The following is a 24,198-nucleotide window of genomic DNA, read 5'->3' on the forward strand; positions in this document are numbered from 1 at the left end:
ACTCATTAAGGTCCTTTTGTGGGTTTTTGTGTAATTATAGGTCATAGGTCTTTTAACAACCTGTCTTACAGCTATTGTATTTAACTCACACAATACTTTTTTGATCAAAAAAATGCTGACTTTAACACACCCAACCACCCACTATATACTCTTCTCGCCATACTTCCATTTTCTACAGTGCTTATACTTTTTTAGGGCTTCAGGACTATTTTAATCAGTTCACTAATTCGACTAACACCATAATTTGTGTTAAAGCAAATATGCAATGAAAATCATCCATTGTTTTAGGATAAATAGTTTACCTTTAAAGGGTTTATGTGAGTTATTACAAGATGAGGATTTTTGCCAGATGTGGTGCATCATGTATTTATGTACATTACCACACAACACACATTAACAGAAAACGAATGACAGCAATTTTTTAAAATGAAACTGTTAAGAACATTCCACAAGAGATTTAAATAGGTGTATCAACAAAAGTTTTTACTTAAGAGTACAGCCAACACCAAAACAAAAAAACCCACTTTCCTGCTGCTTTTTCATTTGAAATCTGGAAAGAAAACACCAAGCTTATTTGACACAATTGTCAAATTTTTGTGAGTAGTGTAATTGCCACATCCTGTTTTAATTAGCCATTGGCGACTTGGTGAACGGGCACCCTGAGAATGGTACCAACTCTGCCAGATTGAGCCAGGAAAAACCCTGCACAATTATCATTTACTCATTCTAAGTTACATAACACATTTTACAGAGACCAAGCTGAACTCGCCTCAATGAAAAATGCCTCACTTCCGTTGACTGCATGAGGATAAGTTTGAACTGCAGCTTGATAATATAGCTGGCAGGTTAATTCAATTTCGCCATAATCAGATAGGATGGGCTGAATACGGCACTTACTTGAGCATCAAGTGGTAGCAGAGGGGTGTAATATTGTTAGTGAGAGTCATGCAATAATGGAGGAATAATATCTGAAATCAGATCCTGTTGTGTGGGGTGGTGGGTTGGAGCGAGATAGAGATGGTGAGGTCAACTTTGGGGGTGCGTATTATACATGGGTGCGCATTATACACGAGAAATTACAGTATATAGTGGGGAGGGCCGACTCTCGCCAGAAAGTATACAGCTCAGCCTATATGCGTCGTTGGGCTAGTGCAGTGCTTCTCAAATAGTGGGGGTCGCGTTGCGATGCCAGCGTGATGCCAGTGTGAGATGCCAGTGTGAGACCCTGAAGAACATGATTTGCCGTACTAAAATAAAGTGTAATTGCACATCCGCTGCAGTAGATGGCAGTGGTGTTCTCTGAGTATTTGCTCTATGGCGTAGTAGTGTTTATTGCAACAGTCCGAGCAGTTAACAAACTTGGAAGACACCATGAAACATTTTTTACGGTGATTGTGTAACACATGAAAGTCACCCGAAAGCTAAGACGAGGAAGTTTGACAAAGCGTTTGTAGCACTTGGCTTCACAGGGACTACAGTCGAGACGAGGAAAGACCGGTGTGTTTAATATGTCTAAAAACCCTGGCAGCGGAACGCATGAAGCCTAACAAATTAAAGCGCCATTTAAATACATTACACCCTAATCACGCTGACAAGCCCCTGGAGTGTTTTCAGAGAAAACGTGCTGAATATTATCAGCAATCATCCCGCTTTGCGAATGCTGTTACAGTAAACCAGCGAGCACTGTTAGCATCCCATAAGGTGGCGTACCAAATTGCTCAGTGCAAAAAAACCCACACCATAGCAGAGGAGCTGATACTGCCTGCAGCAGTTGACAGGGTGTCCGTCATGCTGGATGACGCAAGTGACATCCCGCTGTCCAACGACAGTGTCACCAGATGTATAAAGCAAATCGCAAATGATCTCCAAGAACAGCTGGTGGATAAACTCAGAGATAAGCGTTTTGCCTTACAATTTGATGAAGCAACTGACAGCAATAAAGGATATCATTGTGTAAAGGATATTGCCACGTGAGCTCAGGAACACTTCATAAAACCAATGCAGTTAACATAGTTCGTTGCTATATCTACAAATGCAAGTTAAAACTCTACCACAGAAAGCAAAAGTCGGGTATCAACAACACCCAGAAACGCCGCCGGCTTCTCTGGGCCAGAGCTCATCTGAGATAGACTGACGCAAATCGGAAAAGTGTGCTGCGGTCTGACGAGTCCAAATTTCAAATTGTTTTGGGAAAGCATGGACGTTGAGTCCTCTGGGCCAAAGAGGAAAAGGACCATCCGGAGTGTTCAAAAGCCAGCATCTGTATTGGAATGGGGGTGTGCTACTTCTCATGGCATGTGAAGGTAACATTAATGATTAAAGGTGCATAATTTTTTTGAGAAACCTATGCTGCTATCTAAGTCACATGATTTTCAGGGATGTCCTTGCTTATTTCAGCAAGACAATGTCAAGGCAAATTTTTGCACTTGACACTTTAATAGCTTGGCTTGGTAGTAAAAATGTGAGTACTAGACAGTCTCCCATTAAAAATGTGTGGCACATTATGAAGCGCAAAACACGTCACTGTAGACCCTGAACTGTTGCGCAACAGAAGTTGTACATGAAGCAAGAATGGAAAAGAATTCCACCTACGAAGCATCAACAATTAGTGTCCTCAGTTCTCAAACACTTATTGAGTGTTGTTAAAAGTAAAAGCGATGTAACACAGAGGTAAACATGCCCCTGTCCCAGATTTTTTTTTAAATGTGTTGCAGGCATCAAATTTAAAATGAGAGAATATTTGCCAAGGTTGTCACTTGAACATTAACTTGTCTTTAGTGTATCGAATATAAGATGCAATGATTTGCAAATCCTTATTTAATGTTTTTATTTGTTTTGCACAACATAGAAAGTAAAATCATAAGAATTAGAGTTTGTACATTCAGTTTAGTAGAGAGCAGCCCGTGACCAGGGCTGTGTGTCATTTCACCCGTGACAGTCGTCCTGCTGGGGCCTGTGGGTCTGACTGACTCAGTTCACAGCAGGTCTGATGAGCAGAGGGAGTGAGGACACGTCACCAATCCATCCCTGTGAGGCTCTGGTTGAGACTATGCAGACATTTTCTGTTCGATGTCAGAGGTGTAGACTACAAAATTTTCAAGAACGTCTAGTTAAAAACTACATAGTGAAATTAGAGGAATAACATTTCATGGTTCAACACGAGGGCTTGACAATAACTATCAAGTCAAACCAAGATGCAACATCTAAACCACTTTTAATTAAGGCTGTTAATGTCACAAAAAAACATTAGAAATGAAGCACCACACTAAGTTTTTGTGCCCTTGAAATAATCACGCCATCAGAAATGTAAATATATTTAATTCTGTAATGAAATAATACTCATGTGATCATGAATCAGATTGGAATAGACAGACTTTCAAACATCATCAGACAAATCATTGCACCCTTTTCAAAATATCGTCTATAAAAATCAGTAAAGTGATATTTTTCATACTTTTATGGTCGTAATAACTTTGAAGAGGAAAGTCATGATACAAAAACCAGATAAATGATGGTGCAGCACCACAAATAGCCCCCTTGATCTATTTTTGTGTGTAATGCTGATATGATCATCAGGAGTCAGTAGACTAAGTGACATGTAATATAGCTGACAGAAGTGATACTTTTGGATGAGTGACGAAATATGTCACCAGGAGTGATCCGAACATGACAAGTAGGTTAATTTACTGTTTACTGTGCTTTTGCCTAGGAATTTTAAGATTAGGGATATGGTGTATTGTTTAGGCCAGTGATTCCTACACAATGTGCCTACAAATAATGTACTTGTTCAACTATCTAGGGCAATAACGTATAGTGACAGGCCAAACTGTTTAAATTAGGGGTGATACGAGTACTCAAGTTTTTCGAGTATCTCAAATACAAAAAAAAATTTTTGAGGTATACTCTCTGCCTCAGGGAACCGCTTATTTAATTGTGACGCTGAAAGGACGTATGGGCACAACTCCCTTACGTGAGCTATGCGAGGAGGAAGCGTAGTGCACCTATGTCATTCAAGGAGCGGGAAGATGGCGACGTCGGAAGAGAAATGCGAGAACAACAATCAACGTCTTTTTTATGGACGCCACTGCTTATTTCAGCAAGACAGTTGGTCGAACGAGTAGCGGTACTCCAAGGCTATGTTGTTGCAAACTTTTTCTAACATTCTGTTGCACTTTTGCAATTTGTGCGCTGTTTATGCGGACAACAGCTGCCTGAAACCTGAAATGTGGTGACAAGGGGAAAAGGCATGAGAGCTTGAGAAAGATGAGGCCTCACTGACACACCGTAAGAGAGAGATGGGAAAAGCAGCACAGAGGACTTGTAAAATAATGAATTGGTCAGTGCCTATGGAGTCCAAAAATCCCTCTAATCTTAAACAAGATTTTCCCGTCTTTTTAATAATGCAGAGAGACAGTGAAGATGGAAACTAAACATGTCTAAACTCTTCTCACCTGAGCTTTATTGTTTTGGGATGTCAAGAAGTACTGTAATACAGAATAGTAGCTTTATGGGCTTGACTCAGGAGGTCTTTACACTGCCACAAGCAGTGATCAGGTGGTTAAAGTTAAGGTATTTAATTGCCTTAGCAGGTAGCACAGTGTACACTAAAATGAAGCACAAATGTCAGCAACAAGCATAACTTGATGGAGTGACTGAGGATTTTGGGGCTTATCAGCTATAGTAGGGACGCTACAAAGCCGTATGTGCCAAACAGAACAATATTCCCCTGACGTCGAGCCGAAACCTATGTCAAAAGTTGGTCAATTTAATATTTTTTCATAAATCTATACTATTGATCAGTCCCCAGGTGTGTGTGATATTTTTATGAAATTATTGACCAAACAAAAGTGTTGAAAATGGCTTCCTCTCTCTGACAATGCAATATTAACGGTTCAAAAAACATTTTGGCGGGTTTTTTTTGGTCTCTTGAAAAGTGATGATTTTGGAGGTCCGGATTCCGCCCGACGTCAGCAATTTGATATTTCTATGGAGAAAAATAATTCCATAAAATGACATTTTCAAATCATTATGATGATTATTTGCAACAATATGCTGTCTTCATGGTTCTACCATAATCAAATCGACCATCAGATGATCAATTACCTGATTGACTGTTCATACCTAATGCAAATGAGCAGTATAACACAGTTCCAGCTGGTGGAATATGATATCAACTTGTTCTCCTCAGCACATCAACACAGCCGGCAAAAAGAGATTGTCCATTTCCATAAATTAGAGCAGCATTTTTATTTAAACTAGAGGTGAAACGATTAATTGATGATAAAACTTGATAATGGATTAATCGTTTAGAGCAGTCATTCTCAAAACTTACACCAAGTACCACTTGAAAAAATACTGAGTGCTCCAAGTACCACCATCATGACCAACATTAGAACAGAGTAGTGTAGTAGGTCTAACTGTTGATTGTAAGAACATTATTGCAAGCCATTGTAAAATTATGCACAGTTTGCAAATTAAACTATGCCTAAACATTGGGAACTTGTAGTAAAAAGTTAAATACAATTGAACTGCACTTGTGGAGTGATTCTTTCACGTACCACTAGAGTGAGCATGAGTACCACTAGTGTTACTAGTACCACGTTTTGAGAATCACTGGTTTAGAGACCTTGTTTAATTTAAGAAGAAGAAAAAGAATCACCTTTTTTGCCATGAACATGCATGTACACGAAATCTGTTGTCTGCATTTTATCCATCACAGTGAACACACACACTTGTTAGTGGAACACACTGGAGCAGGGGGCAGCTGAAGCCCCCGGGGAGGAGTTCGGGGTATCAGTGTCCTGCTCAAGGACATCACAGCCGTGAGTTCGGGGATTGTTGGCAGATGGTCCGGTCGGGGTCTTGAACCTAGGTCCCCCACAGTGCCAGGCGATGATCTTACCAACTGGGCCACGGCTGCCCAAATGATTCAATATTGTCCAAATCCTATGAATTTCAGCCTCTCAAACGTAAAAGTTTCATTTATTATAATAAAGCAGTATATAATAATTATATATATTATAATAATAAAGCAGATGGATTATTTATGTTTAATTAAAATAAGACATTTGCAAACATCTTTTACTTTGGAAAACGATTATCAACATTTTGCCCATTTTCTGTCATGTTATGGGTCAAACCAGTAACGAGTAATCATAATCAATTTAGGTTTGTGCATTTTCTACACTACCAATTTGAAATAATGTCCTTTTTTTTGAATAAGGGGATTGGAATTTAAAAATAAAATGACTTAAAATGACAAAATCAGTGCACATCAAAGAGCAGAAACCAGCTACACTGGGATGAACAAATGTCTTACTTTCAATGTCAGGGTTAAGTGTGATTGCTTTTAAAGATGGACAGCGAGGCAGACATCATGTTACAAAATGAGCCTATTAAAAGGCCACTACTAGTCAGGTCACTGATACAGATATCCCATACTGCCTTGAGACAGAGAGTGAGGGAGATGAGAGCAGGCCATTAGGAGAGCAGGGGGGGAGCCATTAGTTAAAAAGTGAAGGTTCATAGAGGTACAATTACAATCTAGACAGAAGGCCGGCCGACTGACTAATTAGTCCATGGTGAGAGATAGAGGTCTTAGCATCCACCAAAAATCAGGGGAAAATTTAAGGCCAGTGTGGCATGGGGGGGAGAATTTGGATTGAAGGATGCTGTGCAGGTGTGAACCAAGCTGAGTGTCTTGTGACATATTGACTTTTTTTCTACTAATGAGGCCAGGGACATGAGGACCAATTGCTCCATCTGCAGAGTGAATAATTGGAAGACACTCCTCTTTAATAGAAATCAATTTAGAGAATAAAAGAAGACTTGACAATTACTACAATGTAGACTATAGTCATCTGAACTGCTGTTAAGAGAACACAGACCTTCCACTCTGCTCATTTACTTTATTGACAGACAATCTTGTTTTGTAACCTTGAAAATTACCAGCAAGCTTTAAATGTATAAGTCAACACACATTTTCTGCATGTTCTTGTAGGTTACTGAATGACATATGCCCCAATGCTAATGTTCATTGCATTTTGTTTACATATGCAAATGTGGACTTGCTCTCAAAACAGCAGGTTGGGTTGGTGGGCTCACCTCGGCACTAGTCATGAAGCATAACCAGAATACTCCAGACCAGACAATGCTAAAAGATTTGAGCTAGTGCAGTCTCTCTCACTTTGAAGATCTTAAAACGTTTTGCAGACATCTCTAAGCAAAACCTTTACCAACACCTTTCAAGCCAAAAGCGCTGATGAGACCTAAAACTGAAGGAGCCTCATTTATCTATAACTTCTTATGTGTTGCATGGGTGGAGATGCATGCAGGAATTCTGCCAAAAAAGGTAGAATGCCAAGTTTACGCTGCATTTGGACCAGTCAGCGATTCTCCAATATACTTGACTTGCTAAAAAGGAAACTTGTAAAGCAGAGAAGAAGAAAAAAGAAAAAAAGAGACCAACAATCTCTGTGGTTTTCCTCAACAACTATAAAACTATACACATACACAAAACATATTCATAAGCACACTCCAAACACAAAAATAAAGCTTTTACACATTTTTGTAGGTGGTCCCTCGTCTACAACACGGAAAAGCAGAATTGTGTTCCGTGACATCAACTAGCCTTTTGTCACAAATAATCCTGGTGATGTAATGATCTGTCTCTCGCTTTGGGTGCAATTACTTTGTTGACCATATTTTCAGACAATGTGTATTTACCAAAAAGGGTACACAACACTCAACTATACACACCCACACATCAATTTTAAAATAATTTGATTAACTCTCTTGTCCCGTGGCAAATATCAATGAAACAGTAAGAGCAGAGTAATCAAGGAAGTATGTTGAAGTGATGCATCTAGATTTTTCTAAGATCTTTAAGGTATGTCTGGGAGGGGACAAGTTAAGCCCACGTTGCTAGCAGAAGTTACAGAGAGTTGTTGTTTTTGCTGTGCTGAGTGTCTATTAATAAGCTCAAACCAACAAATGACAAGAGGTCTAGTTATTGCATGTCAATTGGTATTTTGGCAAGAAAGAAGGTATCACAATCTAGGTTTCTCATAAGAGATTAAACAAATATTAAGTAAACCTTGGTGAAAGTGATACAAAGGCTAAAGTTTTGAGCACGAAATAATCTAATCATGATCCCAAACATACAAGGTCATCTGCGAAACACTGCGGCAGTTATGTCATGACTTGTGCTGGCAAGAAGTCTTCTTGCAAAAGCTCACTCTTCTTCATTCCTGTAACACTTGATGGAAGCAGCAAATTGAACTCAGGGGGGCTAAGAAACGTTTTGACTGCCAATATAAAGAAAGATGCAACCAAACTGATTAGGATATCCTTTATAATGCAGCCCTATAAGAACCCAAAACACATTGCCAAAATAAAAATATTGGTCACTAAGGCTATTATTATTGAACCAGCAATATAAACGATCAGGGTTTAAAAGTAAATTACCAGTGCTCGACAGTTTTATCTCTGTCGGCCACACAGAGGCTGGTGGAGGAACAACCATGAACCTAATGTATCCCACTGCCCACACGTGGGACTCAGTTAACCATCAGAGGACAAGTAAACACCTACGATCACATCTAATTAACTTTGCTGAAATTTGTTGAGCGATGTGGCTTGTGTTACACACAATAACAAGTAGCCAAAATGACAGCCATTCTGAAGAATTATCAGGACTGAAAATGTATGGCAGATACACAAGGTAAACTATGTTACACTGTGTGACTTTGACAGGACACGACAAGCACACATCTTTTCATCTTGATTTATTCTCACATGCTAAGAGGGAGGAATTTCAAACTACATTTCCCAAATCATAACAGAAGGAAAGGTTGAGGAGTACATTGAGGAGAGGTTGTGACAGGCAGACAAAATGGGGGGAAAAGGGTGTAACTTGAAAGAGAATTTAAAAGCAGACAACATGTTCGGTTGGAAAACTAAGTGAAGCACTGTGAGGATTTTATTTTTAAAAAAATATTTAATTAATATAGTATAGTATAGATATATTTTTTAAGTTATTCACATTGTAATACCCAACCAGTAGAGATGCAACAAGACATAGTGCTCAGCCGCTAATAAAATACTGACATTCTCTCTTTTCCATATTTAGTTCATCAAGGTTGAGGGTACTTCCTTAATATAATTACACAATTCAAATTTTCAAATAAGCAATCATAGTTGCACTACAAAACTTGATCAGAACCAGGACGAACCCGAAAAAAAAACAGTATGTAGAATGGGAAATGGTAATGGAAAAAGAAGAGTGAGTGGGAGGAAGTGTAGGTAAGGAAAGTGAGTGGGCAGCAGCCAAGTCTGTTTGCCGCATTCTCTCTGGCTGTAAGGGTTAATGCAAGACCGCAAAAGGTAAGCAGAAATGAATTTGCAATGACGGGCGACCGGCAGCTACATTCACCAAGTAACTTCAGAACACAGCTTTTACAGTGCTCTATGACAAGTCTTGATCGAGTCTAATGTTTATCGACTCATGTAAACCATTGATGTGATTTGTTGCAGTGACAGGAGCAATAAATAGCTTAGGTCTTGGGGAACAATACTAAAGTTTACATTTCTTGAGCTGCTCTCTCTCTCTCTTCTCTCAGGTACATTTTCCTAATGTTACTTCACTTTAGTCACTATCTTAAACAGCCATTTGCTTCTACTTTTAACTGTCAAAAATGATTTTTCACAATATAAACATTTAAATTTTTGCTACAGCATTGGTCTGGCAACAAAGTGAATATTGTTGTAATGAAGTGAGTGCGTTTTCGTATATGCCACAGAACAGGGGTCACCAACCTTTTTCAAACTGAGACCTACTTCTTAGGTACTGATTAATGCAAAGGGCTTCGAGTTTGACAAACACTTAAAATTACACATTTACTCAAATTATCTTTAATTATATCTTATTATATTGTCATGTAAATTGTTTCTTACAATAATTATCAAAAAATATTTAACAAGGTAAGCAACAGATACTGTAAATATGAATATGCAACACTTTACTTAAGTGACACTCTCCGCAAGTGTTTACATTTTCAAATTACCACTTCTACAACATTCCTAGGAAATCACAATGTCCCATCACTGGAGAGCTATTTTAGAAGAGGACACAGGCTACTATTGTGGTCCTTGGTGGCACCATGGTGGTGACCACCACCATAGTGCCTTCTGATAACCGCAAATACATCTCAGCTCAACAGGTTGGAGTTTATGTTTTCACCACGCTCAGGGTATATATAACAAGAAGCACTGAAAAAACGTTCAGACCACTCAACACTGCAACTCACTCTGACAACTGAAAAATGTATGCTGTCTGACAATTTTATGAGTGCAGCCCCTGATAGTTCAGTCATGCCTGGTAAGGACAGACCAGTGTTCGAAACAGAGGTCACTGTGTCATGTATTACATTTTCAGGTGCCAGAAAAATAACAATAACAAAAAGTTGTGTGAAAAGTAGATTAAAGTCAGTAATCTTTTCAGATTTCATATTGCATACTGTTTAATTTTTGTTTTTGTGTTTAATGGCATAATTTATCAAATGTCCACACAAAACAACCAGACTACGGAGGATTCGGTCTTAATTTAACTGGTTTCAATTTTCAAGTCAAAACAAGAACCCTAATGATTTTGAATGCTTTGAAATTTAAGATGAAGGAGGTAGCATTATAAATGTCTTAAGTATGTCTAAGTATTTTGTTCAAACATTGTAGAGCCTAGGGAATTAGACTGATCAAACATTATTAAACATAAGAATTCAAGCCTAAATACAGCCATTAGATTTCAGACAAAATGTTGTTATCAAGAACATTATATATAATATGGGTGTAGTAGTATTTAGAAAATTATGGGACAACAGGCCCTTAAATCGCAGTGCACAAGTTAGCCTGCATTGTGTGTAATATAATAATGAGAATAAGTGATACATTACATCTAAAGATAGCCCACTTAAAATGTGTGCAGTCAATAGTAAAGATTCAACATTAGGGCTATCACTCAAGAATCTTTTTAGAATGGATTAACCTATAAATATTTCGTTGAGTACTCAAGTAATCGCGCCCCACCCCTAACGACCCGTCTGCCACCCTCCTCCCCCCGCCTTTTTTTCTCTCTCTCTTTTTAACAATTAACATGCATTTTATTCTCTGGGCTGGACTTCTATCGGTAAACTGCATATGTCGGTACTGAATGTATTGTATATACTCTGTAAAGAATTCTTCAACAAACTCAGCCTTTTCTAAATGATTAGCTTTCGTGATAAGCATTAGCGTGCTAGTGATTACCATTTTAATTTTAAAAAAACGCTAACTACCATTCAGCTCACTCATTCATCATGTAGTATGTATATTATACATCTAATAGTGTCTTAAAATCCCTTGCAGATGCTCCTCTGTCGTTTTTGGCAATGTTTTTCACTTGTCCAACAGTGTGTCCATCTGCAACAAAAGTCTGTGCATTAAACATGGACAGTGACCAAGTGGTTCCGGGCAACGCAAGTTGGGTCAGGGCGGCGCAAATATGCTTTTAGATTTTTGATTCGTGTGGCAGAAATTTTTGCATTGCGTTTTTTGGGTCGACTTAGCCAAGTTAGCTGATTTTGTTTTCCTCTACAGCCCTAGTAGACATCAACAACAAAAAATATACAATACTGCTCAAGCCACTGCAAGTACTGTTAAAAAAAAATACATGCACACCAAAGCATGCTCCAAATTAAACTTTGACGCATACTGCAATTGGATTCTTTGTTTTGGACGCACCAGAGGAACAAATATGAATTCCCACAGATTCAGTTAACAATCAATTCAGTTATAAAAGGGGCAGAAAACTCAAAGACTTGGTGTAGCCAGCCAAAATGTGAAAATATAAGATTTTAGAAAAGAAAAATACACTGTATGGTCAAAGTTGATTGGTAACAAGAGACATACTGTAAGTGGCCTAGACGGGAATTAACTGAAATGCATTTAAAACATCACAAGGACTGAGGAAATATATAGATACTGAAGAAAAGGAGGGGGGGGCTGTTTAACATTTGAGAGTCACTCACCCTTGGCTGCCAGTTTTCATATTGCTTCTGCAGGTTGGCCCCAATGGTCTCCAGGGCTTTCTGTGGACTCATCGACAGAGGATCTGAAAAAAAACAGTTTATAACACTTTAAACGCCTTTAACTTACATGGTGTTTCAGAACAAAGTTGAACAAAATATATTAATATTTTCAAAATGATTAGATGTCAAACACTACGAAAACGGTTCACTTTTTTTCCTCTAACGATGCTATCATCATAGCTTGCATTTCCAAAGACCAAAACAAACAATGATAAATAACCCTCAACTCCAAATAGCACAGCAAACAATAAAAAATAAAATCTTAGCGCTACAAAGAAATAACCACTACACGTGGGTATTATGCAATGTGGGTATAGGCAGCAATAATTTTGGAAAGAAATGAAGAAAAAAAGGAAAGATTAGAAACTATACACTTGTATATAACTAAGTGTATTGATGAAAGTAAATCAATAAGGCATTTTATGATGACTGAAGCCTTTTCTGTTGGAGCGATGAAAGAGGCTCCTGTGCGTTGGCAGCATGTTACACCAGCTCTGCTAATTTTCTCCTGCATTTTTACTTTTCCCCCTTTTTGTCATTTCGTGTTCGTTGTGTGTCGTGCTTGCCCGTTTTGGATTGTTTTCAGTGTTTTTGGCTGTGATATTCTTCAGCGCTTGTGTGCGCCTTCACCAACAGCTGTTTACAACAGCTTCCAGACTTTCTCCGTTATTTTACGTTTTCCACCCTTTCTGCATCATGCTGAGGCATTTGAACTATTGCAGCCTTTTGGCCGTGGTATTTTAATGAGCAGAGAACATCGGCACTATTGGACTTTCATCATTTGTCTACAATGCTACAATCGCAAAGAGCATCGCAGAAACATGGAGCCAGCTGACGTCCATACAGCAAAGAATGCATCCCAGAGAAGATATGGAGAGGGACAAGAGCTAGCACTGAAATTAAGTAAAGTGAACTGAGAGACAGTGGACTGAATGGGACAGGACAATTGAACCAATAATTCTGTATCCGTGTTAATCGCCAACGGACAAACTATTCGAAAACTGTTGTTTGTTTGCATTCAAACTCTGATTGTAGAAAACGTTGGCTGTCCGAGCCGTAGACATGTGTGATTTCTGCGCCCTCATACTGGTCGCTGGAGACTTCAATCTTGCTCCTCTCTGTCATCTCCAAACAGCTTCACACAGCATGTGCAACAAGGGGGGATAAAACTCTGCACCTCCTGTAGTAAATACCAATGTAAAGGGAACGCTTGTATATTTTAATTGTAAAATAATATTTGATTTATTATTGTATTACTATTTTAATTATTGTCTTTTATGTTGTATATACAGCAATTTGTTACAGCTGCGGGTGTTAAAGTACTCCAGAAATAGAGTTGTTCAAAATGCAACAGCACACAAGTACACTTATGGGTTTGATGGATAATTATATACCCAACTAATCTACTAATTTAACAAATGTGATTTAGAGAATTTAAGTTGACTGTGGTCAATGATTTGCTATTTCATCTAAAAATGATTTGAATTAGCTCTATGAATGGCAGTACGAAGTGTGGCCATGTGCCCATGGAGTTAATACAATGACACACAAGCACTGTCTTCATTCTTTGATAGAATCAGTCATCAACTTTGGATACTATCTGCTGTTAAAAAAAAAAAATTAACATTGTCCTCTGAGGTTTCTGGATATGTTCCAAAAACATGCATTTATTGCTTTGATTAGATATAAAAGTTCATTTATCTCAGCAGAGCTTCAGTGTTCATGGTTTAACACTTGGCGGTCTACGTAGCTTAACATCAGATATCTCTTCGTTGAGATCCCAAGAATATTTTCCTTTGCATGATGGTTTAACCCTTGGCGGTCTACATAGCTTTACATCCGATATCTCTTCATTGAGATCCCAAGAATATTTTCCTTTTCCTCCCCCCCTCCCCCCCCAATATTTGATCACATCCTTTCTTTGAAGAGAAGCCTTCATTCTGGAATATGGTGCAAAATGTTATTACATTTTACATAATGTGTGTGTTTTTCCAATGGCCAATTTGAACCTGTCAAACTTTTGGGAACAGTGAAGGCTAGAAAAGGAAAAAGAAAAACAGGCAACACACTTAAGTAAGGCACATGCATATCCATTTCAATAGTTTTCCCTGAATTTTAAAGTAAAACTCACCGATCCAGCACTCCAATCTGGCGCAGGGTGATGTCTTGACCACATCTGGGGGGTCCACTCCAACATTAAGACACAACACCAGCGCTACACTCACCGTCTTCATCTGCGGGGGAACGGCATAATAATAATCTTACAAACAGATCGCCAGTTGCAATTGTTTAGATTGTATAGGGCACAGAATCTTAGTAGTCTACTGAACAATCTTAATCAAACACCTTTTCATATATGAAATGGTGTGGCACAATCACCTTGATCTTGAAGTCACATATTACTACACAACAAACCAAGAAACAAGCAAAGAAAGTACTGGTAATAATAGTCAGAAACCAACATCTTCGTAACAGTGAAAACTACAGAGCCACAAAATAGTGTTTGTTGTTGCATCTCTTTTGTGGAATGTTAGAATGCCAACTAAAATCACATGCTACAGTGACATCACAATGTACTGTTGGGTTTTGGTGGGATTGTTTTACATCCACCCAAGTATTTACAACATTTAAAAGGGAAGAGAAATTGATTAGCACAGGAGTTCACAACTACTCAATTTTAGAATAAAGCTCTAAAAACATGCTTTGGTGCGGTTTTTCTTCGGCTGAAACTGGGGCCTTAGTCAAGTTGGAGGGAATTATGAACAGTTCCAAATACCATTTAGTCTTAGCACAAACACTCCATGCTTCTTTTAGAAAGCAAAAAATGACAGGAAAAGCCTCCCAGAACATCTGAAACTTATCTGGGGTTAATCAGAGGTCAGAGGCTCTTTAAATGGTGGCAGATATGTGATGACTCCCATTTAACATTTGAATGTGTTTGCATGTGATTGGTTAATACTGAACACATCCACAGTTATAAGGGTGTGCACACTTGTGCAACAACATTATCGCTGTTGTTTATTTTTAATTCCCTCCTTGAAAAGATTTCTTCTTTTTTTCAGCTAAGTTGCACAGGTTATAGGTCACAAACTTCTGGCTAATTCTGGCTTTTTTAACCATGTGTACTTCATGTGTTTTATGAAATAGCATTGTCCCCTTTCAAATAAACTGATTAATAATAATAATAGCGGAAAAAAGATTTGAAGTAATATTTGGTGTCTCATATCACAAAAACTGTCATTTGAAGGTGTGTAGAGTTTTGATATCCACTGTAAATTCCTATACTCAGACTTTATTTTCAGTGTACATTAAATGAAAGCAAATACAGTATCTACTACGAGGAATATCGGATATTACATCTATTCTAATCAACCTCCAGCTATGAAATTACTAGTCATCTGTTCATCCATTTATTTCTCTACTTATCCATAATGTATCATGCTAGCGGTGACCCAAGAGTCTCTTTAACCAGCAACGCTTCTCCAGTTCCGTCCAGAGAATCCTTAAGAAATCCCAAACCAGATGGGCAATATAATCCAACCATTTTAAATCAAACCAGTACAGTATAATACAACAGCTCTGCAACCAATCTTTACTTCAGCTTTTATTGTCTGGTCTTTGAGGGGGGCAATTTGTGGTACTGCATTTATCCTGTATTTTTGAGTATGTCATTCAAATGGGAGGGACCAACATATTGCACCAGCTTGTCTGCCTTTAAAAGTAGAAAAGCTAATTAATTCACATGTTCCAAACAGACCAATCACCGAGTCCAACTGTGGAAACGTGTACCCTGCAAATTAGACTTTACACCGACTCGATCGGGCTGATCGGTATCAGCCGATATTTAGCATTTTATGCTGATTGGCTTTAATGTCATAATTCGCCCGCAAAAGACATTTACTACACGTTGCCGCGTGCACAGTATATTTTAATCCAAAAGCTAGTTCATTTTTAGCCTTGTCGTGTGTCTTTTGACGTAGTACTGTAAATATCTGACAGCCAAAGAAGTTATTTAAAAAAAAAAATAAAAATAAAAATAAAAAATTGTGTAACAGAAAACACGTCAGGGACAGGCAACACGTAATGCCTGGATCAGACTACAAGACAAATTTGCTCTTTCACGATTGCACTGTCAGACTACTGCAATAAAATATTGTATTCCTCATCCCGCTTTTTACGATCATTGGGCTTTATCTTGTCAACTCAAATGCGACCAGATAGACTCGTTACCGTGGCGACGACAACAAGAGTGGAGCGAGCCGACGGTATTATAAAGACAAAATGGGGGAAAACGTGTGTTGGTGGTCACCGGTGCTCAGGACAGGAGAGGACGTTCGTTTAAGGCTTGCTTGAGGTATGTTCACGTACTTTTAATACGATAGGGCTCACAAGCAGGCAATAAAATGTTATGAAGCCTAGCAAGCTAGCGGTAGCACGAACGGTTGGACGTAAACATGCCGCCGTTCTGTCGAATCATGCTCTAAAGTTTCGGTGTGGGTGAAGTCATTTAATTAAAAATAAATTAATTTAATTACAGTAAGTTAGCACCCATTATTTCGGTCTTGTAATGTTGGTTTGACCTGACTGATTAGAATACACGATCTGACTAGAGAATCAGAATCAGAATCATCTTTATTTGCCAAGTATGTCTAAAAAACACACAAGGAATTTGTCTTCGGTAGTTGGAGCCGCTCTAGTACGACAACAGACAATTGACAGAGAACACTTTTGAGACATAAAGACATTGAGAAAAACAGTCACTGGGCACAGATGCAGACAGTTCACGTAAGTCATGTTGAGTCTCACGAATCTCACCAAGAAAGTAACAAGTCCTAAAATTGAGAACTTAACTGACTCGAGTTAAGTCACGTGACTCTGGTCCTCCACCTCTGCCAATTACAATATGACAGTTTATACACAGAGTGCCAAGAGACCTTTTGCAAGTAGTGATCCAGCCGCAGTATAATACGAAGACCTAAGAGGGGTGTTTATGTGCATGATGTGTGTGTGCTGTGTATAGTTGTTTTGCTTTTGTAGATAAAAGAGCATTTTATAACAAATTATTTCAGTTCATGTTAATGCAAGTGTACTTAAGTTCTGCGTTTCTCATTTGAATGGACACTATGTAATTTTTTTTGGGTGCCTACTTAAAACAGGCTTGACTATAAAAATGCAGATAACCAAACATGACTTCTATTCATAATGTAAGGGGAACAAAACATCGACGTTAATATCTTGTAGCGATCATGTGTCTAAGATATATTGCATCGAGAGCCTTAGAAACCATGGCAGGTTTGCCCTTTAAAATACAAAACCTGAAATGACAGCAGCCTTTAGAGACATATTAATGTCAAATCCACAGAGAGAGGAAAAAATGCTACTGACATTGTAGGTAAAATGTCAAAGGCTTGGCTTTCATAACAGTACCCAATATGGTTGTCTAAAAACTCTCAAAAATAATATTTAACAAGCACCCAAGACTGACCAATATGGAATTATTATTAATATGGAATATGGTTCAAATCCGGCCTCGCCTATGTGGAGTCTGCATGTTCTCTCTGTGCCTGCGTGGGTTTTCTCCAGGTACTCCGGTTTTCTCGCACGTTCCCCAAAACATGCAAGGTAGGTTAATTGAAGACTCTAACTTGTCCATAGGTGTGAATGTGAGTGCAAATGGTCGTTTATTTATTTGTATCCTGCAATTGGCTGGCGACCAGTTCAGGGTGTACCCTGTCTCTCGCCCAGAGTTAGTGGCGATAGGCGCCAGCTCGCCCGCAACCCTAGTGAGGATAAGCAGAATGGAAAATGAATGGATGGATATAAACCCTACTCCTATATTAGGATGGCTTTTTATTGTCACAATACACAAGTCCAATAAGACTGAGACGAGAAGTATACCTTGTTATGGTGCAATCATTACCAAGATATTCAAAAAATACACAGGTTCAAATAAGAACAGGCGATCATGCATGTTAATGTGTACTTAAAGATATTGAAATTTTTGGCTGGGCAAAGAATGTCGGGGTGTTGGTGCAGAGCGAGGCCGCCTGAAACGTGTCATTAGTGGATGCGCGTAGTATTTCTGTATGTATTGTACTGCCCCTGGTGGCCAAACTGTGCACATCGGAATGAGCAACACAATGCCCACTTAATTATATCATTGACAAACTTTTAATAACTTATTATTATTATTATTACTGATTATATTATAACTGTTTTTTTATAATTATTAGTGTATGTTTTTATAAAGTACAACACTGAGGATTACTGTTTTTCTTACTAACAAACATTACAAAAATATGTGTTGGGGGCACTGGTACAGATTAATTTCATTTTCAATGGGGAAAGATGATTTAAAATACGAATGTTTTGAGTCTAAATGTGGTCACAGAACGAATTTAACTCGTAAATCCAGGTAAGGCACCAATGAAATTTTAAAGGGTTTAACATACATTTTCTTGCAACTGAAAGTGTCCATACAGATGCCTGAGGACATTGCATGTGACAGCTAGCACAAACCCTGCTTATCATAATTGACAGCTGTCCTACACCCATTAATAATTCTATGGGACTCAAGGGGACTTCACAGCTGTTCTCTTTTGCTGCCTTTTAAGAGTCCCATCGCACACAGCCTCTAGCTAAGCCATAATCAATGGCCCTTGATTACTCCATTTGAGATGGTTGTAACAAATAAGGTTATTAAAAAGGTGGCGCGCATCGATCTCCCTCTGGCACGTGATTTCAAGTTGGGAGCAACAGGTCATCAGAATTCAGTGGCGTTCGGCATTCTCGAATTCACACATTTGTGCATTTTATTTTTGAACCTATTTTCCCTTATTCATAGAAAAACTCCCCTATTCACGATATTTGGCAAAAAAAAATTCAGGTAAACATTTTTTGTTTTAGTGCCGAACTACTGTCAACAAGATGCATGATATTTATTGTATTGTAGCATCTCTTAATATGAAACAACCAACAGCTGCAGTCAGCAATAACCAAGCCGAAAAAACGAACTAGTTGTCCGCTCAACCAAACCTCCATGGCAAAAGGCTGTTGTGTGTTTAGGCGGACGTTCAGCGACACACACTAGCTCATCCAATCCCAAATCTAACAGCAACCGCTTTAGATTTGTGATTGACAGTCAGCGGCAGAGGATAGACAGGATGGCGGCATCCATGTCCGCTTTGTCCCATGATATTTTTGTCAAAGTAGAACTAAACGCGGTATCAAAACCAGTGGAATACGTAACGACAGTTGAGCAGAACATTGCTGAACCTATCTACGACCTCCAGTTCGTGTTGTCACTACGTGAATCCAGCAGTTTTGAATAAATAAACACTTAAGTGGATCAATGTCAATCCTGCGCTTTGCTGTGCAGTCAAATGTTCATTGTTTTACACCGGACTGCACCGCTGCAGTAATTCATCATCATCTTCATCATCATCAAAACTCTTGACGTGGAGTGATGGATCCACCGTTCAGATACTTAAGATGGAATTTACGAGCTATACTATACTAGCGATACCCTTATACAGTCGACATTTCCGTCTGATAAACCATAGACCAATTAAGCTTAAATCCTATGTGACAAAATTTTACATACTGTATCTTTTAATCTCAAGGTCCAAGTTCATTTGCCATCACCGCACCAGTGTTATACTATGTTCACTCAGAATGCATGACAGGAAAGAGGCACAAAAACTATAATTTTTTTACCTAAACATATTTTGGTTGTCAAAACTCAATCAAAGCGTTTATTTTCCATCAGACTATTACATGCTATTATATGATACTTTTTTTTAAATGTTTTCGTTTGATTTGATTTTAGCTTCCATCGTCTTAATCTTTTATTTTATTTGATAGAAAAGTCAAAATTTTCTAATTGCTTTTGTTTGCTTTGGTTATTTTATTTTATAAACTGCTATTTCCTCACTACATATAGCTGATTGGAAGACCATACTTACTTATTTCACTTCCTTATTTAATTTAATCATTTCTTTTCATTCGCTTGCATTTTATCATAATACGGGTGTGTAAATGCACATGCACAATGTGTGTGTGTGTGTGTGTGTGCGCGCGTGCATGCACGTGTGTGCGTGGAACATTTGTTCAGTTTTTTCTTTTTTATTATTTATAGCACTTTTTGTGCTGCATTTCACATGCACGAGAAGTGCAAAATAAATAAAGGTTAGATTGATTGATTGATGCACGAACAGATAGTCATTTTTAACAAGGTGAATAAGATAGGTGCTATTGATAATTACAATTAAAAACTAACATTTACGGTAATTTTCAGGTTTTTGAGCAAGACAATTAGGTTTGAACCTACAGTTTTAGCAAAAATATTCACCACATGCAACAATTCAAATGAGATATCAAGGCTGTAACGATGTTATATACTTTACAAATACATCAGTCAAAGCTGTCTAATGAACTGTGGACATCGACTGAATCCAAGTAATGATGCAGAAGATAATGCAGTACAGACCTTCTGTCTCCACATGATTACAATGAGCTCGGTTGACAACTCGATTTCATCCTACACTCAAACATCTACAATGTATTCTTATGCCACTGTCCAAATCTCGAAATGACATATGTCAGTACCATCATAGGACCTCTACTAATCATTTTCAGTCATATCCTTACACAATCTACATTTTCCACTGATAACTATCCATAATCCAGAATCCATAAAGCCCAAATCCTATGCAACCAAAGTTTACATTCTGTATCTTTTCAGGTCAAGGTCTGAGCTCAGAGGCCAACACTGCATCATGTTCACTCTGAGTGCTGGACAGAAAACAGATACAAAAACAAACTATGACACGCAGGCTTCTACTGTGTAGGACAAAAAACAAAAATAATCTACACATTCAGAACAATCTGTAAGCATGAATGATTATAAACATTGAGTAATCTTTTGTGAATTAATAATATTGCAATCAACAGCATAGCAATGTCAAGCCAACCATCATCTGTAGCTAAAGACCTGACTTCCTCCTATTGCTGAATCCTTACAGTGATTACGTGGCAAACTCAACGACCACACACATAATCACCAAACACACGGAGTGCAAGACATAAAGAGCATAACTGCAAGCAAACACACACCTCAAACCTTAGCTGTTGTCCCGACAGGGGGGGGGGGGGGGGAAAGACCCAATTTTAACCAGTAGGTAATGCAATTGTGCAGCCTGCCACTTAACCATCATGCTGTGAAAGCAATGCATATTGTGTTTGTAGGGTTAGGGTTGCACATGCCTGCAACAGCAGAATCCGAATCCCATTTGCAGTCCACACATGAGCCTTTCACTGCACTCTCACTCGCTATCTTAAATAATTTCAAGCAATTACAAGCCCGAAACTGTATATGAACAGTCAAGAGCAGCTGAGAAGGAATGACACGCCGCATGGAACCACATACCTTTAATATCAGTGTAATGAAGTAACAAGTGTAATGAATGCCAGAATATCCTTATATAAACTCTAGGACTATCTTGCATCTCTTGTTCTTCATGTACCGAGCATGTGGGCATCTAAATAGAACACAACACCTTTTCATTGTTGTGTGAATGGAACAAGCATAAATGTCTACTAAATAGTGGGTCATCGCCATGAAATTATGAGTCATTTAAGTCTGTTTCAGCTCTTCTATACTCCTACACACTTCCTAGCCTTTCAAATCAATACTGACCATTCAAGAGTTGCTTTCTGAAGAGGGACATTAAAATGAAAATGTGACACTCCTCTGTGTATTTATGAATATGTGGCATTACCTATCATACAGATAATGTTCTGAGTTGTGAGGCATTACTATCGGTAGCAATTCAGACTACCATAGTTTCTAATGTGTTACCTGAAGGCATCAGGGGGGACCCACCTTATGCCACTCCAGAGAGTCAAACCCACCATTCAGGGGAACAACTCAACTGGCCCAAGATGCGTGACACCATGGAATGGTGCTGATTTGATGAAGATGAAACAAATGCTTGAAGCTACACCAGCAGGGTCAGCTGAGCAGAAGGTAAACACTATCACAACAAGAACATACAACCTGACATGGAAGCTATTTGGTATTGAGGATAAAATATGAAACGACACTACACATCAGCCAAGAGATAAAAAAAGAGAAAGAGAGAAAAATTCATAACTTAAGTGAATTAAGGCACTCAACAAAAAGTTATATAGCGCTCCACTTGATAAAAGGGAAGACATCAACAATCTGATCAGTCAACTCCAAGTACGTCTCTACAAACTCTGAAAAGCGGAAAGCATTCGAAAAAGAGGATGGATTGGTTAAATGGTTTCTTTTGCTCTCCCTACAACCCCTATCAATTCACCCGGACACTGTTAGGTGGTGTCAAAGCCTTGAAAAAGGAATTGCAACAACCTGTACAATCTCCCCCACTATCATCATCATGGGATTGAACCTCTCAGGCAAGAGCTGCTGGGGGAAAAAAAGTCAAGGTCCAAAAATGGAATTAGGCAACCCCCTATAAGTGGTTACATGGATGATCTCACTGTGAAACCCAGAACCCAAGTTGGGGTTCTGATCAATACAAATGATCAATCAGGTTTTGGGGCAGGCCGACTTTTTTTCTCCCAAAATTTTTCATTTTTTTTCCCCCCTTCAGTGGCTTCCGTAGTTCAAAGCGTGTCCCTGCTAATACACACTGTTTACTGATAACGCGGACGACAAAGAGAGGAGCTAGTTTCCAAAAGAGGCAGTTTCATCAGTAATTTGGAATTAGTTCAAGTTTATAGCATCACACAATGAGCAAAAACCAGTCCAGTGCAAAGTATGTTCAGAAGGCGCTGAAACTAAAGGGGGTAGCACAGCCCAATTATTTCAACATTTGAAACAGAGACACGCAGCAGAAGCAAACGTCTGCTTAGTACACGTCTCTGAAGAACACCAAAAGGGAGCACAAAAACTCCTGCTGAGAACCAGACAAGATAAGCGGAATAATTCATCACGGAGTCGATCGCACTAAACATTGTGCCTGCTTGTACGTATTGAATCAACATGCTGATCCATTTCTATTGTGTATGCAGAATGAAATGGTGGAATAATATTGTATAGGCAGGAATAAGTCTTTATTCCTGCTATGAGTCAGAGAGGGTTTTCAGTGTAGGAGATGGCATTGTAACTCGTAACAGGTCATGCCTAAAGCGTGAAAATGTAGACAAGCGTAGTTTACTTGCAAAACGTGTGTAAATCTTGCGCTACTTAGTGTATGTGGGATTCAATTGACATTTTCTGGGGGAGAAAAAGATATATTGTATGGCAGCAGGAACACATAATGCCTGGATCAGACTACAAGACAAATTTGGTCTTTCCTCATTGCACTATGTCAGACTACTGCAATAAAATCTTGTATTCCGATACCACAGCATCTCGTCTTTTACAATCACTGGGCTGATTTTACAATCACTGGGCTTTACCTAGAATCACTGGGCTTTTACTCAAACGCGACCGGGTTTTCTTGTTACCATGGCGACGACGTCGCGACGCATGTATTATGAGAACAAAATGGGGGAAAAAACGCGTGCTGGTGGTCACCGGTCCTCGGGGGATTATGTTCGCTTAAGGCTTGCTTGAGGTATGTTCACGTATTTTTAATACGATACGGCTCGCAAGCAGGCAACAAAACGTTACGTAGCCTAGCAAGCTAGTGCTATTACTAACGGTTGTAAGTAAACATGCAGCGTTCTGTCGAATCATCAGTTTTGGTGTGTGTGTAATTTAATTACAGTAAATTAGCACCCACTATTTCCGTCATGTTGGTTTTACTTGACTGAATAGAATACATTACTTGACTAGAGCAGTGATTTCCAACCTTTATGGAGCCAATGCACATGTTTTACAATTGAAAAATCTTACGGCACAACAACAAACAAAAATGCCACAAAACGTGGATACATTAATTACTGTATGAACTTCCTTCGATCTAATAGAAGACCATTCATTTACTGGCATAAATAGATGAACATCCATCCATCCATTTTCTGTACCGCTTCTCCTCACTAGGGTCGCGGGCGTGCTGGAGCCTATCCCAGCTATCTTCGGGCG

The 24,198-nt window shown here is 38.7% G+C and overlaps 1 protein-coding gene across 3 annotated transcripts in view; it reads right to left on the minus strand.

Moving 5' to 3' along the window:
- rptor (regulatory associated protein of MTOR, complex 1) overlaps positions 1-24,198 on the minus strand; it is a 152,831-nt gene that overhangs the window by 126,589 nt on the left and 2,044 nt on the right. For all 3 annotated transcript variants that reach the window (XM_061680157.1, XM_061680158.1, XM_061680156.1), the window contains exons 3-4: positions 14,254-14,356; positions 12,063-12,145 (exon numbers count right to left, since the gene is read on the minus strand). In XM_061680157.1, the coding sequence (XP_061536141.1) occupies positions 12,063-12,145; positions 14,254-14,356 (186 nt within the window). The remainder of the gene's footprint in view (positions 1-12,062; positions 12,146-14,253; positions 14,357-24,198) is intronic.

This window comes from Phycodurus eques, chromosome 6 (genome assembly GCF_024500275.1).
Source record: "Phycodurus eques isolate BA_2022a chromosome 6, UOR_Pequ_1.1, whole genome shotgun sequence".
Taxonomy (NCBI): domain Eukaryota; kingdom Metazoa; phylum Chordata; class Actinopteri; order Syngnathiformes; family Syngnathidae; genus Phycodurus; species Phycodurus eques.